Source organism: Pelobates fuscus, chromosome 10 (genome assembly GCF_036172605.1).
Source record: "Pelobates fuscus isolate aPelFus1 chromosome 10, aPelFus1.pri, whole genome shotgun sequence".
Classification (NCBI taxonomy): domain Eukaryota; kingdom Metazoa; phylum Chordata; class Amphibia; order Anura; family Pelobatidae; genus Pelobates; species Pelobates fuscus.
In genome coordinates this window covers 38,301,602-38,319,047 of record NC_086326.1, presented here as the reverse complement: position 1 = coordinate 38,319,047, position 17,446 = coordinate 38,301,602, and the positions used below count along the sequence as shown (strand labels likewise).

At 45.4% G+C, this 17,446-nt stretch overlaps 1 protein-coding gene across 1 annotated transcript in view; it reads left to right on the top strand.

The window, feature by feature from the left end:
* The window catches only part of LOC134575407 (transient receptor potential cation channel subfamily V member 5-like), a 62,887-nt gene that overhangs the window by 40,690 nt on the left and 4,751 nt on the right, over positions 1-17,446 (top strand). Inside the window, exons 5-11 of the mRNA XM_063434710.1 lie at positions 17-115; positions 437-609; positions 831-977; positions 3,319-3,531; positions 3,674-3,760; positions 4,958-5,034; positions 6,263-6,428. Of these exons, the coding sequence (XP_063290780.1) occupies positions 17-115; positions 437-609; positions 831-977; positions 3,319-3,531; positions 3,674-3,760; positions 4,958-5,034; positions 6,263-6,428 (962 nt within the window). The remainder of the gene's footprint in view (positions 1-16; positions 116-436; positions 610-830; positions 978-3,318; positions 3,532-3,673; positions 3,761-4,957; positions 5,035-6,262; positions 6,429-17,446) is intronic.

The following is a 17,446-nucleotide window of genomic DNA, read 5'->3' as shown; positions in this document are numbered from 1 at the left end:
GCCTGTTCTATCACAGGAGAACATGTTCTCTCATTTGCTGCTGCTGTGGGTAACGCAGAGCTGGTTCGTTTATTACTGCAACATGGGGCAAATCCTGAAGTTAAGGACTCTCAAGGTAAGAGATGTTTTCACTGAATCCCTTTAGTCACGGGGTGTGGGGGGGGGGGGGGGGGGTGGGCTGGAAAATAAGTAAATAAAGAAAAATCCACAATTATTATAGTACTGAAAGTTCAAACTGATCCCTGCAATAATGGGCAAAGTGTGAGAGTAATAGTAGGATGTTTTTCTCGCAAATGGAACAAATAATATCAATGTTAATGTCAGGATATCAACATGGCTAATTATGACCCAGAGTGCTTTAGGATATTGTTGGGTTCATAATTGTTTGTCTAAGTTATAATTAAACCTATTTCTGCCTCCATTTTCCTACCCACAGGAAACACCGTTCTCCATATACTGGCATATCAACCAAACAAGATGGTGGCTTGTCAGATGTATGATCTGATACTTTCTCACCACAAAGAGCATTTTGGGTCTAGTTTAGAGGATATCTGTAACATTGAAGGACTCACACCACTGAAGATGGCCGCCACTAGAGGAAATGTTGTGGTATGTATTGGAACTGAAACTGAGTCACCTACATGAAAATGGAAAACTTATACTCATGAGAGGGAATTTATATTTTTTTGTATCTGCCCCTTACCTTGTTTAATTTGCCCTTCCAGTATGAGTCTCTAGGTTAGTTTGAGTTTAGGTCTCTGTACCTCTGAATGTAACACATTCCATTCTCAACATTGATAATATCACCTGATGTACATTCTTTCATTCAGATGTTCCAGCACATTGTCCAGAAGAGGAGGCATATTCAGTGGACGTTTGGTCCTGTTAGCTGTTATCTTTATGACCTAAAAGAGATAGACACGTGGGAAGACCACAAATCCGTCCTCGACTTGGTTGTGTCATCGAGAAAGAAAGAGGTAAAGAATGAAGATACAATAAAATGTACATTTTTTATTTTTGAAATGTAGAGAAAAACCAAATGAAATCACATTTTGAAAATGCATGTCTATGAATGTCCATAATAACGAGCATCTCAGTGTATACATTTAGTAAACCTTCTTCCAGATATACCAGTGATCAAGTATTTTAAGTCCAATAAAAAATATTACTGAATAAGTTATTTTTCATATAAATATATATTACATGAGAAAGATCAGTATTTCAGCCAGGTTTTACAATCTCGTACTGCATGCATGGTGACATAATCCATGCTACTATTTCCAGTAACAAATGGGTAATAATGCTGGGATCACCTCCATGCATTTTGTTAACACTAAGCTCAACCAGAACATACATGTCTTGGTCAGCCTGAGATTAATGGGAGTTACAATTCCCAGTGATACTTCCCTTAAATAGCAGCTGAGATAGCTTCAACACAGGATTGTAACTCCCACTCATCATAAACAGTACCTTTTTTCCCCATTTAAATCCCAGTGCTGCCCTTACACTAAATACCTCCACCTAACCCTCTCTCGCACAAGATGAGCAAAAACAAGTTTAAAGGGATAATCCAGACGTGGACCCCTTGCTCACGGTGCCTAGGGAGATATCAGCTATGCCTCACTGATGATGCCTAACAAGGCTGAAACGATCGTCTGGGGTTGCTGTATCTCTCGTGCAGAGAGAACTTGCTGGCATTTCGGTTCTGGACTGCCAGTATGGGTAGGATCAGTCTGATATGTTTCAGAGATGTTCTCTCTGTAATGGCACAAGATGAGCAAAAACCAGCTTGAGATCTGAGCGGGGACCCACCGAAGGGCAGGCTATTTCAGCTGCTGCCCGTTCTTAGTATACTCTTGTGACCCATTTTTTTCTCTCAACAAGTTTAAAGGGATAATCCAGAAGTGGACCTCTTGTTCACGGTGCCTAGGGAGATATCAGCTATGCCTCACTGATGATGCCTAACAAGGCTGAAACGATTTTCTGGGGTTGCTGTATCTCTCGTGCAGAGAGAACTTGCTGGCATTTTGGATCTGGACTGCCTGTATGGGTGGGATCAGTCTGATATGTTTCAGAGATGTTCTCTCTGTAATGGCACAAGATGAGCAAAAACCAGCTTGAGATCTGAGCGGGGACCCACTCTTGTGACCCATTTTTTTCTCTCAACAAGTTTAAAGGGATAATCCAGACGTGGACCTCTTGTTCACGGTGCCTAGGGAGATAACAGCTATGCCTCACTGATGATGCCTAACAAGGCTGAAACGATTGTCTGGGGTTGCTGTATCTCTCGTGCAGAGAGAACTTGCTGGCATTTCGGATCTGGACTGCCTGTATGGGTGGGATCAGTCTGATATGTTTCAGAGATATTCTCTCTGTAATGGCACAAGATGAGCAAAAACCAGCTTGAGATCTGAGCGGGGACCCACCGAAGGGCAGGCTATTTCAGCTGCTGCCCATTCTCAGTATACTCTTGCGACCCATTTTTTTACTTTTGCGACCCATTTTTTTGCCCTCCACCTAACCCTGTCAGTATTATAATACACTACACTACACTATCACTAAGCATTTTAACCCCATCACTACGCTATCACTAAACATTCACCCTTACACTAACATTATCACTTAAAATTATACCCTACACTGTGTTAACATTATGACTAAACATGAGCCGGTACACTACACTAATAGTAAACAAGCATCTTAACCTTTACAGTACTATAACTCTAACTATTAACCTCTACATTGCCATAAAACTTACACTAACACTAACCGTAACCTAAAACTGTGATATAAAAGAGGCATATTAGTGAAGAGTGTATTATGAGAAAATAATGCCATCTTGAGGTTGTGGAGATATTTATAAAACTTTAGACCATCTTTGTCTAGTTGCACATTGTGTTGTCTCCAGAATCCTTACAATTGCATTGTTGTCTCTTAATGCATAGATCAGTATGCATTCAGATATATATTTATAGCATGATTGAAAACTGGAAAAACTTCCAATAATGCTAAATTTGCTAAGGGTTGACATGGCTTATATTTGGTACCTAATAAATTTAGCAGTCATATAATGACTCCAAATATGGTGTACCGAGTACAGGTGTGTTAATCTATCACTCTGTACCTGTGTATCATTTATAGATTTTTTTTACTTCTAGCATTCGATTTCCAGGACAGAGTGCTCTGGTTACCGGTGTTAAAGTTTTTTCTCTCCATGAGTTGAGATAGTTGATTGGGAGCTAATCTCAGATGTGTGCAATGTAACAGTCTGGGGCTGATGCGTTGTATTCTCTCACTGATACATGTTATCATTTCTAGTCTAGGCAGATCTTGGACCTCACACCGGTTAAAGAGTTGGTTAATTGGAAGTGGCAGCGATTTGGGCGTTTCTATTTTTGGTCCCTAGCACTGATCTACGTCATATACATGATTTGTGTGTCTCTTTGCTGTGTCAACCGACCTCTTAAAGCCAGACCAGAAAATGCTACTAACCCACGAGACATCACCATCTATGTACAGAAAAACCTCCAGGTGAGTCAGCTGAGCACTCAGAGCAAGATGTGTCTCTGTTTCTCCATGTGAAATCTATAGTCTTCATGTGCACAATCCATCTGCTCTTACAATGTTCTCCTTTCATTGACCAAAGTCTCCTTGTTTTTTTTTTTACATACAGGAAGCATACACGGAGCCTACAGACCTCACACGACTGGTTGGAGAAATGATTAGTGTCATGGGAGCAATCATTATTTTAATACTCAAAGTAAATAATTTTTCCTTTTTTTTATATGTATTTTAATTATTACAATTGTGTGACATACCAGACTTTACCTTGTAAAATGCATTTCCCCAAAGACCTTATGCTGTTTAATACTTAAATATTAAGATGTCCTGCCTAGCATTAAAAATTCAGTTTTTCACATTTTAATTCTTTCTACCCTTAACCCTTTTATGGTCAGAAATACGGTGAGACTTCATAATGGTGAATTTGCCTAAACCTGTTGCTAAAAGGCTTGAAGGAACCGTAGAACACCTCTCCTTTAAAGGACCACTCTAGGCACCCAGACCACTTCAGCTTAATGAAGTGGTCTGTGTGCCAGGTCCAGCTAGGGTTAACCCATTTTTTTATAAACATAGCAGTTTCAGAGAAACTGCTATGTTTATAAATGGGTTAAGCCTTCCCCCAAAGCCTCTAGCGGCTGTCTCATTGACAGCGGCTAGAGGCGCTTGCGTGATTCTCACTGTGAAATCACAGTGAGAGCACACAAGCGTCCATAGGAAAGCATTGATAATGCTTTCCTATGCGACCAGCTGAATGCGCACGCAGCTCTTGCCGCGCATGCGCATTCAGCCGATGGGGCAGAACGGAGAAGGATCGGAGGCAGAGAGCTCCCCGCCCAGCGCTGGAAAAAGGTAAATTTTACCCCTTTTCCCCTTTCCAGAGCCGGGCGGGAGGGGGACCCTGAGGGTGGGGGCACCCTCAGGGCACTATAGTGCCAGGAAAACGAGTATGTTTTCCTGGCACTATAGTGGTCCTTTAAACCAGGTTAATGTTGGTTTGTAGAAAAATGTACAGCTTTTCAATTCAGTTAGTAATACATGATGATAATTACAAAACAAAAATAAAAAAATAAAAAAAATATCTACTGTTTCTTTTGTTTTAACTTGCATATTTTGTATCAAAATATATATATGCATTTTTTTGAAATTCCCTTTAGCGATGGCTCTGCTCATTGGGCAATTGTAAGCCAGGAGAGGTATTGAAAAATGATACACGTAGGCAGTAATAAATGTCACATTTTGTTTATTTAAACTATAATAATGAATTTTTTTTTGAATTCACTCTTTAATGGAGATCACAGTAAATGTTTAATCTGATGGTGGGGGGTTGCACATGTTTTGAATTCTATGTGTAAGATGACATCCTTTTTGTTTATTCAATGATTGTATCTTCGCTTAGATCCCTGACTTTCTAATGATAAAAGATGCCAGATATCTCACACATGCAGTGCAAGGTGGACCATTCACCCTCATTATGTAAGTCCAGTTTCAATTGAAATGTAACACTTTTTTTTCAAAAGGCAGTATTGATTATGGTTTTTAGTGTTTGTTATCTATAAAATAAGAGAGAGCAAAACACAGGTAGCAAAATAACCAAAGGGCAGGCTACTTCAGCTGTTATACAGTCTCAGTATTCTCTTTACTCTCCCTAAATTTAAAGGCTAATCTAGACATGTACTCCTTGTTCACAGAGTTTAGAGGGGTATTGGCTATGCCGCATTGACAAGGCCTAACACGGCTATAACAAACGACCGGATTTGATGTATCTCTTGTGAAAAGAGACCCAGCCAGCATATTAGATCTAGACTGTCCTTTTGGGTAGGATCAGTCTGATATGCAAATGGTCCTGGTTTTCTTTGTAATGGCTCAAGATGAGCTAATACCAACTTGATATCTGAGTGGGGAACCACCAAATGGCAGATTACTTAAGCAGTGCCTTCCTTTTTATTCTCTTGTACTCTTGTTGGTTTTGTGTTGTAATTGGCACAAGCAGCAGTCATTTTTATTTTTATTCTTTTCGTTTGCTTTCTTATATTTTGTAGGTACTACAATAACTTCATCTTATTTAGGTTGTTATGGTACCTTAAGTAGGTCCCACAAGTTTTAGCATCCAATACTGTATGTTTTAATAGTTTGAAGTATTATAAGTGTGGCTTCAAGCCATGTCTCCAAGCCCTTTGAATAGGAGAGCTGGAACTGTTTTGCTCGCTCTCATACCCATTGCATTCAATATTTTTTTATGGCAAGATTTTGATTGGTGGATTGCGATGTGCACTACGTATGCACCTATGGTGCCTAATTTGATAAGACGTCGAGTGAGGGGGAGTGAACGTCAGTACAGCAGTTCCAAGGAAAACTAGAAGCTGGAAAAGGTAAATAAACAAATGTATATTATAAAGTAAGGGAATAAATCTAGCTAGCACAGGGTGTCTAAAAGTGTTAGGAATACAGGTTTGTATTAACAATGCTATAGTGTCCCTTTAAGATTGTACATTCTATATTTAATTTTTTTTCTCTTATAATATAAAACAGCTCTTTTTGATTTTTTTCATCTATTGTTATGCCCTTGTTATTTCCTGTAGGATGCATACAAAGTATTTGAGGAACAACAGGAAAATGAAAGGGTTAAATGAAAAGGCATATGTTATGTTGGCATGTTCTTCAAGGTCGATTAATCTCCAGCACTTCTCACTCGTGTTCACAGTGTGTCCTTCCCCTGCATGATCCTGGTGACTCTTGTTCTGAGACTCACTAGCACCAGTGGAGAGGCGGTCCCGATGTCTTTAGCACTAGTGATTGGCTGGTGCTATGTCATGTATTTTGCACGAGGATTCCAGATGCTTGGACCTTTCACAATCATGATTCACAAAGTGAGCATTATTCTGGGAACGTTCACCGATGTTATTTATTTGAGTTAAAATCATCTATGAAATGTATGATTATTTTTTTATAGTAATTTGCAATAATCATATTACTGATCCCAGAGCTAACCAATATATCTGTACGAGTTGAATCATTAGGCAGGTCTGTGTGTGTTGGTTCTAAATGATGGTCTGTGTGTTGGTTTGAAGGGCAGGTATGTGTTGGTTGGCTTTACAGGCAGGCTTGTATTGGTTTGTGTAATAGGTTGATCTGTATGTGTTGGTTCGATGTGCAGGTCTGTGTGTTTTGCTTATTTAGCTTGGTCTGTATGTGATGGTTCAAAGTGTAGGCATGTTTGTGTTGCATCAAAGGAAGATCTGTGTGTTTTGGTTCTATAGCTTGGTCTGTGTGTGTTGATTCAGTATGCAAGGGTTATGCCCGCTTCACAGTGACAGACCAAACTCCCCGTTTAACGCACCGCAAACAACCGCAAACAGTCCATTTGCACAACCGCAAACTCCCCATTTGCACACGATTGGATACCAAGCTAGCCATGTCCCGTTCCTTGTCCTCACTGATGTCATTGAAGGTCTCTTCCTCCACCCAGCCACGTACAACACCAAGGGTCCCTGAAAGGTAACAACAAGCCCCCTGGGACGCCTGCTGTGTTTGGTCTTCCACCTCCTCAAAGCCACCTTCCTCCTCTGACTCCTCTTCTTCAGACTCCTCTCTCTGCGTTGCCTCTCTCTGCGTTATTATAAGGTGTGTTAAGTAGTACTATTCCTATCAGTTTAATCCCTGTTACATCCCCTGTCAGGGGACGTGTAAATGGCATCGATTTTAGGAACAGAGAGATGGAAAAAGATGCTTGGTTGGTCCTCCTACTTCAAATTTGGGTCACTGCGCGTGCAATCTAATGTGCCACCAGATAGGAGTGGTGTGTTAAGTAGTACTATTCTTATCAGTTTAATCCCAGTTACGTCCCCTATCAGGGGACGGGTATATGGCATCGATTTTAGGAACCGGGATATGGAAAAAAAATTTTGGTCGGACCTCCTACTTCCAATTTGGGGCACTGCGCGTGCAATCTAATGTGCCACAGATAGGAGTGGTGTGTTAAGTAGTACTATTCCTATCAGTTTAATCCCTGTTATGTGCCTTTTTTTAGGTTTGGTTTTTGAAGCCACAGTGCAGCACCAGAGGCCAGAAAGATTAGGCATGTACACATGCCTGAAAAATTAGATATTGTTGCAGCCGCTGCTGTAGCAGCGGGCAGAAAAATTGATGTTTGTTTCCCAGGCAGAAAGTGCCCTAAAACATTGTGGCTTGAACCCTAGTTGGTGGTGGATAAGTCACGCAAGTCATCCGGCATTCAGAGATAAAATACAGCAGCGTGTGGACCATTTTTAGCCCAAGGCAGCTCATCTCATCAGGCCTTTTTTAGTCGAATGTATCGCCCACTGTCAGTCCCTTTGGGATCCATCCCTCATTCATCTTAATAAAGGTGAGGTAATCTAGACTTTTTTGTACCTAGGCGACTTCTCTTCTCAGTGACAATACCTCCTGATGCACTGAAGGTCCTTTCTGACAGGACACTTGAAGCGGGGCAGGCCAGAAGTTCTATCGCAAATTGGGATAGCTCAGGCCACAGGTCAAGCCTGCACACCCAGTAGTGAAGGGGTTCATCGCTCCTCAGAGTGTCGATATCTGCAGTTAAGGTGAGGTAGTCTGCTACCTGTCGGTTGAGTCGTTCTCTGAGGGTGGACTCCGAAGGGCTGTGGCGATGCGTAGGACTTAAAAAGCTCCGCATGTCCGCTATCAACAACATGTCTGTAAAGCGTCCTGTCCTTGCCGGCGTGGTCGTGGGAGGAGGAGGATTAATTTCACCTCTTCCCCTGTTAGATTCCGGTTGTGCTGTGACATCACCCTTATACGCTGTGTAAAGCATACTTTTTAATTTATTTTGGAACTGCTGCATCCTTTCCGACTTGCGGTAATTCGGTAACATTTCAGGCACTTTCAGCCTTTTTATTCGAGGGTCCCTCAGCAGGCACGACAGCATGAAAGACCCCATTTGCAGAAGGTTGGATGCCGAGCTACTCATGTCCCGTTCCTCATCCTCAGTGATCTCACTGAAGGTATGTTCTTCCCCCCAGCCAAGTACAACACCATAGGTACCAGATAGGGGACAACGAGCACCCTGGGATGCCTGTTGTGGTTGGTCTTCCTCCTCCTCCTCAAAGCCACATTCCTCCTCTGACTCCTCTTCCTCACAATCCTCTTCCAGCGTTGCCGCAGGTCCAGCAAGCGATGCTAATAAGGCTGTTTCTGGTAGTGATGGTGACCACAACTCTTCCTCTTCACGCTCATCTACAGCCTGATCCAGCACTCTTCGCAGGGCACACTCCAGGAAGAAAACAAATGGTATGATGTCGCTGATGGTGCCTTCGGTGCGACTGACTAGGTTTGTCACCTCCTCAAAAGGATGCATGAGCCTACAGGCATTGCACATGAGTGTCCAGTAACATGGCAAAAAAATTCCCAGCTCTGCAGAGGCTGTCCTAGCACCCCGGTCATACAAATAGTCGTTAATGTCTTTTTCTTGTTGGAGCAGGCGATCGAACATTAGGAGTGTTGAATTCCAACGTGTCGGGCTGTCGCAAATCAAGCGCCTCACTGGCATGTTGTTTCACCGCTGGATATCTGAAAAGTGCGAGATGGGCGTGTAGGAACGCCTGAAATGGCCACACACCTTCCTGGCCTGCTTCAGGACGTCCTGTAAGCCTGGGTACTTATGCACAAAGCGTTGTACGATCAGATAACACACATGTGCCATGCATGGCACATGTGTCAACTTGCCCAAATTCAATGCCGCCAACAAATTTCTTCCGTTGTCACAAACCACTTTGCCGATCTCCAGTTGGTGCGAAGTCAGCCACTGATCCACCTGTGCGTTCAGGGCAGACAGGAGTGCTGGTCCGGTGTGACTCTCTGCTTTCAGGCAAGTCAACCCCAAGATGGCGTGACACTGCCGTATCCGGGATGTAGAATAGTACCTGGGGAGCTGGGGGGGGTGCCGTTGATGTGGAGCAAGACGCAGCAGCAGAAGAGGACTCAGCCGAGGAGGTAATGGAAGAGGATGGAGTAGGAGGAGTAAAGGAGGTGGCAGCAGGCCTGCCTGCAAGTCATGGCGGTGTCACCAACTCCTCTGCAGAGCCACGCATTCCATGCTTGGCAGCCGTCAGCAGGTTTACCCAATGCGCAGAGTAGGTGATATACCTGCCCTGACCATGCTTTGCAGACCAGGTATCAGTGGTCAGATGGACCCTTGCCCCAACACTGTGTGCCAGACATGCCATCACTTCCTTTTGCACAATCGAGTACAGGTTGGGGATTGCCTTTTGTGCCAAGAAATTTCGGCCGGGTACCTTCCACTGCGGTGTCCCAATAGCTAGACATTTTTTCAACGCCTCAGACTCCACCAGCTTGTATGGTAAAAGCTGGCGGGCTAAGAGTTCAGACAAGCCAGCTGTCAGATGCCGGGCAAGGGGGTGACTTTCTGACATTGGCTTCTTATGCTCAAACATGTCCTTGACAGACACCTGAATGTGGGCAGAGGAGCAGGAACTGCTCAAGGCGAGAGACGGAGTGGCGGATGGTTGAGAGGGGGCAAGGAGGACAGCAGTGGTTGACGTGGCTGAAGATGCAGGACCAGGAGGAGGATGGCGGCTTTGAGTTTGTGTGCTGCTTGTACTCATGTGTTGATCCCATAGGCGTTTGTGATGTGTGATCATGTGCCTTCACAAAGCAGTTGTACCTAGGTGGGTGTTGGACTTCCCACAACTCAGTTTCTTTTGGCACAGGTTGCAAATGGCATCGCTGTTGTCAGAGGCAGACACACAAAAAAAATGCCACAGGCTAGTGTATTCAGTGTCCACTACAGTCTTGAAGGACTCATCTGATCTCTGCTGTAAGGACAGCACCCCAAAAAGCCAGTTTTAGGGCTAGAACATCAGTCTGCTTTTTTTTCCTGTGTAATCTAATTGCAGTTGACTGCCTGCCAGCTTCTGTGTCAGGCTCACAGCGGATACTGTGCCCACTTGCCCAGTGCCACCACTCATATCTGGTGTCACAATAGCTTGCATTTCAAAACCAAAAAACCTTTTTCACTGTTATAGATTGAATAGCAGTTAGTTGTCTTCAAGTGGGTGTCAGGCTTACAGCGTCTACTCTGCCAGCATCTGCCACTGCACATTGCCACTCATATCTGGTGTCACAATAGCGTGCATTTAAAAACCCAAAAACTTTTTTCACTGTTATAGATTGAATAGCAGTTAGTTGTCTTCAAGCGGGTGTCAGGCCTACAGCGTCTACTCTGCCAACCTCTGCCACTGCACATTGCCACTCATATCTGGTGTCACAATAGCGTGCATTTAAAAACCAAAATACTTTTTTCACTGTTATAGATTGAATAGCAGTTAGTTGTCTTCAAGTGGGTGTCAGGCCTACAGCGCCTACTCTGCCAACCTCTGCCACTGCACATTGCCACTCATATCTGGTGTCACAATAGCGTGCATTTAAAAACCAAACAACTTTTTTCACTGTTATAGATTGAATAGCAGTTAGTTGTCTTCAAGTGGGTGTCAGGCCTACAGCGTCTACTCTGCCAACCTCTGCCACTGCACATTGCCACTCATATCTGGTGTCACAATAGCGTGCATTTTAAAAAACCCAAAAACTTTTTTCACTGTTATAGATTGAATAGCAGTTAGTTGTCTTCAAGCGTCTGTGTGTCAGGCTTACAGCGTCTACTCTGCCAACCTCTGCCACTGCACATTGCCACTCATATCTTGTGTCACAATAGCGTGCATTTAAAAACCCAAAAACTTTTTTCACTGTTATAGATTGAATAGCAGTTAGTTGTCTTCAAGTGGGTGTCAGGCCTACAGCGTCTACTCTGCCAGCCTCTGCCACTGCACATTGCCACTCATATCTGGTGTCACAATAGCGTGCATTTAAAAACCCAAAAACTTTTTTCACTGTTATAGATTGAATAGCAGTTAGTTGTCTTCAAGCGGGTGTCAGGCCTACAGCGTCTACTCTGCCAACCTCTGCCACTGCACATTGCCACTCATATCTGGTGTCACAATAGCGTGCATTTAAAAACCCAAAAACATTTTTCACTGTTATAGATCGAATAGCAGTTAGTTGTCTTCAAGCGTCTGTGTGTCAGGCCTACCGCGTGTACTCTGCCAACCTCTGCCACTGCACATTGCCACTCATATCTGGTGTCACAATAGCGTGCATTTAAAAACCAAACAACTTTTTTCACTGTTATAGATTGAATAGCAGTTAGTTGTCTTCAAGTGGGTGTCAGGCCTACAGCGTCTACTCTGCCAGCCTCTGCCACTGCACATTGCCACTCATATCTGGTGTCACAATAGCGTGCATTTAAAAACCCAAAAACTTTTTTCACTGTTATAGATTGAATAGCAGTTAGTTGTCTTCAAGCGTCTGTGTGTCAGGCCTACAGCATCTACTCTGCCAACCTCTGCCACTGCACATTGCCACTCGTATCTGGTGTCACAATAGCGTGCATTTAAAAAACCAAAAACATTTTTTACTGTTATAGATTGAATAGCAGTTAGTTGTCTTCAAGTGGGTGTCAGGCCTACAGCGTCTACTCTGCCAACCTCTGCCACTGCACATTGCCACTCATATCTGGTGTCACAATAGCGTGCATTTAAAAACCCAAAAACTTTTTTGACTGTTATGGATTGAATAGCAGTTAGTTGTCTTCAAGCGGGTGTGTCAGGCCTACAGCGTGTACTCTGCCAACCTCTGCCACTGCACAGTGCCACTCATATCTGTTGTCACAGTAGCTTGCACGCATAGTACCACTAATTAAAAAAAAAATGAGAGGCAGAGGCAGGCCACCCCGCAGGGGCCGTCGTGGTCGTGGTGCTGTGATTCCCTTTTGCCCTAGAATAATGCCCAGTTTTCAGAGGCCACGTACCCTGAACTTGAAAAGTTCTGAGGACATAGTTGACTGGCTAACGCAGGACACCCAATCTTCTACAGATTTCGCTTGGAACCTTGACGCACCATCCTCCTCCAGCTTAGCTTCGGGCACCTCTCAAGTTACCATTCACCCGCCTGCCGCCACCACCAACACTAGCACCACAGCCGCTTCACTTTATCTGTCAGAGGAGTTATTTACACATTCGTTTGAAGAAATGAGTGATGCGCAACCATTCTTGCCAGAGGATGTAGATAACAGGGATATGTCTCAGTCAGGCAGCATTACACGCATGGACGTACGGTGTGATGATGATGATGATGATGATGTTGTACCCGCTGCTGCTTCCTTTGCTGAGTTGTCAGATACAAGTGAAGCGGTTGATGATGATGATGCGTCCATGGATGTCACGTGGGCGCCCACTCGGCAAGAAGAAGAACAGGGGGAAAGTTCCGATGGGCAGACAGAGAGGAGGAGGAGACGAGTTGGAAGCAGGGGGAGGTTGTGGCAAGGAGCTAGTGGCACAGTCAGACAGCATGCATCGGCACCCGGGGTCAGCCCGACAACATGCCAATCAACTTATGCTGTTGCCACGACCAGAATGCCGTCATTGCAGAGCTCAGCAGTGTGGAATTTTTTTTGTGTGTCTGCCTCTGACAACAGCGATGCCATTTGCAACCTGTGCCAAAAGAAACTGAGTCGTGGGAAGTCCAACACCCACCTAGGTACAACTGCTTTGCGTAGGCACATGATCGCACATCTCAAACGCCTATGGGATCAAGACAGGAGTACAAGCAGCACACAAACTCAAAGCCGCCATCCTCCTCCTGGTCCAGCATCTTCAGCCATGTCAACCACTGCTGTCCTCCTTGCCCCCTCTCAACCATCCGCCACTCTGTCTCTCGCCTTGAGCAGTTCCCGCTCATCTGCCCACAGTCAGGTGTCTGGCAAGGACATATTTGAGCATAAGAAGCCAATGTCAGAAAGTCACCCCCTTGCCCGGCGTCTGACAGCTGGCTTGTCTGAACTATTAGCCCGCCAGCTTTTACCATGCAAGCTGGTGGAGTCTGAGGCGTTCAAAAAATTTCTAGCTATTGGGACACCGCAGTGGAAGGTACCCGGATGAAATTTCTTTTCACAAAAGGCAATCCCCAATCTGTACTCGATTGTGCAAAAGGAAGTGATGGCATGTCTGGCACACAGTGTTGGGGCAAGGGTCCATCTGACCACTGATACCTGGTCTGCAAAGCATGGTCAGGGCAGGTAGATCACCTATACTGTGCATTGGGTAAACCTGCTGACGGCTGCCAAGCATGGAATGCCTGGCTCTGCAGAGGAGTTGGTGACACCGCCACGACTTGCAGGCAGGCCTGCTGCCACCTCCTCTACTCCTACTACTCCATCCTCTTCCATAACCTCCTCGGCTGAGTCCTCTTCTGCTGCTGCGTCTTGCTCCACATCAACGGCACCCCCCCAGCTCCCCAGGTACTATTCCACATCCCGGATACGGCAGTGTCACGCCGTCTTGGGTTTGACTTGCTTGAAAGCAGAGAGTCACACCGGACCAGCACTCCTGTCCACCCTGAACGCACAGGTGGAAAAGTGGCTGACTCCGCAGCAACTGGAGATCGGCAAAGTGGTTTGTGACAACGGAACAAATTTGTTGGTGGCATTGAAATTGGGCAAGTTGACACATGTGCCGTGCATGGCACATGTGTGTAATCTGATCCTACAACACTTTGTGCATAAGTACCCAGGCTTACAGGACATCCTGAAGCAGGCCAGGAAGGTGTGTGGCCATTTCAGGCATTCCTACACGGCCATGGCACACTTTGCAGATATCCAGCGGCGAAACAACATGCCAGTGAGGCGCTTGATTTGCGACAGCCCGACACGTTGGAATTCAACACTCCTAATGTTCGACCGCCTGCTCCAACAAGAGAAAGCCGTTAATGAATATTTGTATGACCGGGGTGCTAGGACAGCCTCTGGGGAGCTGGGAATTCTTTTGCCACGTTACTGGACGCTTATGCGCAATGCCTGTAGGCTCATGCGTCCTTTTGAGGAGGTGACAAACCTAGTCAGTCGCACCGAAGGCACCATCAGCGACATCATACAATTTGTTTTCTTCCTGGAGCGTGCCCTGCGAAGAGTGCTGGATCAGGCTGTAGATGAGCATGAAGAGGAAGAGGAAGAGTTGTGGTCTCTATCACCACCAGAAACAGCCTTATCAGCATCGCTTGCTGGACCTGCGGTAACGCTGGAAAAGGATTGTGAGGAAGATGAGTCAGAGGAGGAATGTGGCTTTGAGGAGGAGGAGGAAGACCAACCACAACAGGCATCCCAGGGTGCTCGTTATCACCTATATGGTACCCGTGGTGTTGTACGTGGCTAGGGGGAAGAACATATCTTCATTGAGATCACTAAGGAGGAGTAACAGGAAATGAGTAGCTCGGCATCCAACCTTGTGCAAATGGGGTCTTTCATGCTGTCGTGCCTGTTGAGGGACCCTCGTATAAAAAGGGTGAAGGAGAACGACCTGTCCTGGGTGTCCATGCTACTAGACCCCCGGTACAAGCACAAAGTGGCTGAAATGTTACCAAATTACAACAAGTCGGAAAAGATGCAGCATTTGCAAAATAAATTAAAAAGTATGCTTTACACAGTGTATAAGGGTGATGTCACAGCACAACGGGAATCTAACAGGGGAATAGGTGAAAGTAATTCTCCTTCTCTCATGACCACACCGGCAAGGACAGGACGCTTTACAGACGTGTTGTTGATGGAGGACATGCAGAGCTTTTTAAGTCCTACGCAGCGCCACAGCCTTTCGGGGTCCACCCTCAGAGAACGACTCGACCGACAGGTAGCAGACTACCTCGCCTTAACTGCAGATATCGACACTCTGAGGAGCGATGAACCCCTTCACTACTGGGTGTGCAGGCTTGACCAGTGGCCTGAGCTATCCCAATTTGCGATAGAACTTCTGGTCTGCCCCGCTTCAAGTGTCCTGTCAGAAAGGACCTTCAGTGCATCAGGAGGTATTGTCACTGAGAAGAGAAGTCGCCTAGGTCAAAAAGTCTAGATTACCTCACCTTTATTAAGATGAATGAGGAATGGATCCCGAAGGGACTGACAGTGGGCGATACATTCAACTAAAAAAGGCCTGATGAGATGAGCTGCCTTGGGCTAAAAATGGTCCACACGCTGCTGTATTTTATCTCTGAATGCCGGATGACTTGCGTGACTTATCCGCCACCAACTAGGGTTCAAGCCGCAATGTTTTAGGGCACTTTCTGCCTGGGAAACAAACATCAATTTTTCTGGCCGCTTTTTACATCTTTGAAGGGGTTTGGCGAAACAAGGAAATAGTCCTCTACTCGTAACAGGGATTAAACTGATAAGAATAGTACTACTTAACACACCTTATAATAACGCAGAGAGAGGCAACTCAGAGAGCGGAGTCTGAAGAAGAGGAGTCAGAGGAGGAAGGTGGCTTTGAGGAGGTGGAAGACCAAACACAGCAGGCGTCCCAGGGGGCTTGTTGTCACCTTTCGGGGACCCTTGGTGTTGTACGTGGCTGGGTGGAGGAAGAGACCTTCAATGACATCAGTGAGGACAAGGAACGGGACATGGCTAGCTTGGTATCAAACCTTGTGCAAATGGGGAGTTTGCAATTGTGCAAATAGACTGTTTGCAGTTGTTTGCGGTGCGTTAAACGGGGAGTATGGTCTGTCACTGTGAAGCGGGCGCAACCCTTACACTACCTGATCGATACAACATCATACAGTAGGTCCCCCCCTCATTATTTTTATGGCCCCCACCCACCGCTCACAGGTGGGGGCGGGGGGTGAAGACAGTAGGTTTCCCCCCATTGTGATTTATGGCCCCCAGTAGGTCCCCCCCCTTATCCTTATTTACTGAATATTCCCCTGTATAACAATGTTTGGCATTTAGTGAATATTCCCTATTCTGCTCTGTGTCAGTGTGTATCAAGGTCTCTGAGGACAGGTGTCAATCCATATCTGCCAAGTGACCCTATGTAGGAGGAACAGTCCCTATTCTGCTCTGTGCCAGTGTGTATCAGGGTCCCTGAGGACAGGTGTCAATCCATATCTGCCAAGTGACCCTATGTAGGGGGAACAGTCCCTATTCTGCTCTGTGTCAGTGTGTATCAGGGTCTCTGAGGACAGGTGTCAATACACATCTGCCAAGTGACCCTATGTAGGGGGAAAGGTCCCTATTCTGCTCTGTGTCAGTGTGGATCATGGTCCCTGAGGACAGGTGTCAATCCATATCTGCCAAGTGACCCTATGTAGGGGGAACAGTCACTATTCTGCTCTGTGTCAGTGTGTATCAGGGTCTCTGAGGACAGGTGTCAATACATATCTGCAAAGTGACCCTATGTAGGGGGAACAGTCCCTATTCTGCTCTGTGTCAGTGTGTATCAGGGTCTCTGAGGACAGGTGTTAATCCATATCTGCCAAGTGACCCTATGTAGGGGGAACAGTCACTATTCTGCTCTGTGTCAGTGTGTATCAGGGTCTCTGAGGACAGGTGTCAATACATATCTGCCAAGTGACCCTATGTAGGGGGAACAGTCCCTATTTTGCTCTGTGTCAGTGTGTATCAGGGTCTCTGAGGACAGGTGTCAATACATATGTCAAGGTGTCAATATGTCATGTCAGGTGTCAATCCATATCCATTGTGATTAAGAAATGTAAGGTGATTTATGCCCTTTATGGATTAAAACCAGACTCTGCATCAACTGTGTAATTTTCCATGGGAGTTTTGCCAGGGATCCTCCTCCGGCATGCCACAGCCCAGGTGTTAGTCCCCTTGAAACAACTTTCCCATCACTATTGTGGCCAGAAAGAGTCCCTGGGGGTTTTAAAATTCGCCTGCCCATTGAAGTCTATGGCGGTTCGCCTGGTTCGCCGGTTCGCGAACGTTTGCGGAAGTTTGCGTTCGCCGTTCGCGAACCGAAAATTTTATGTTCGCGACATC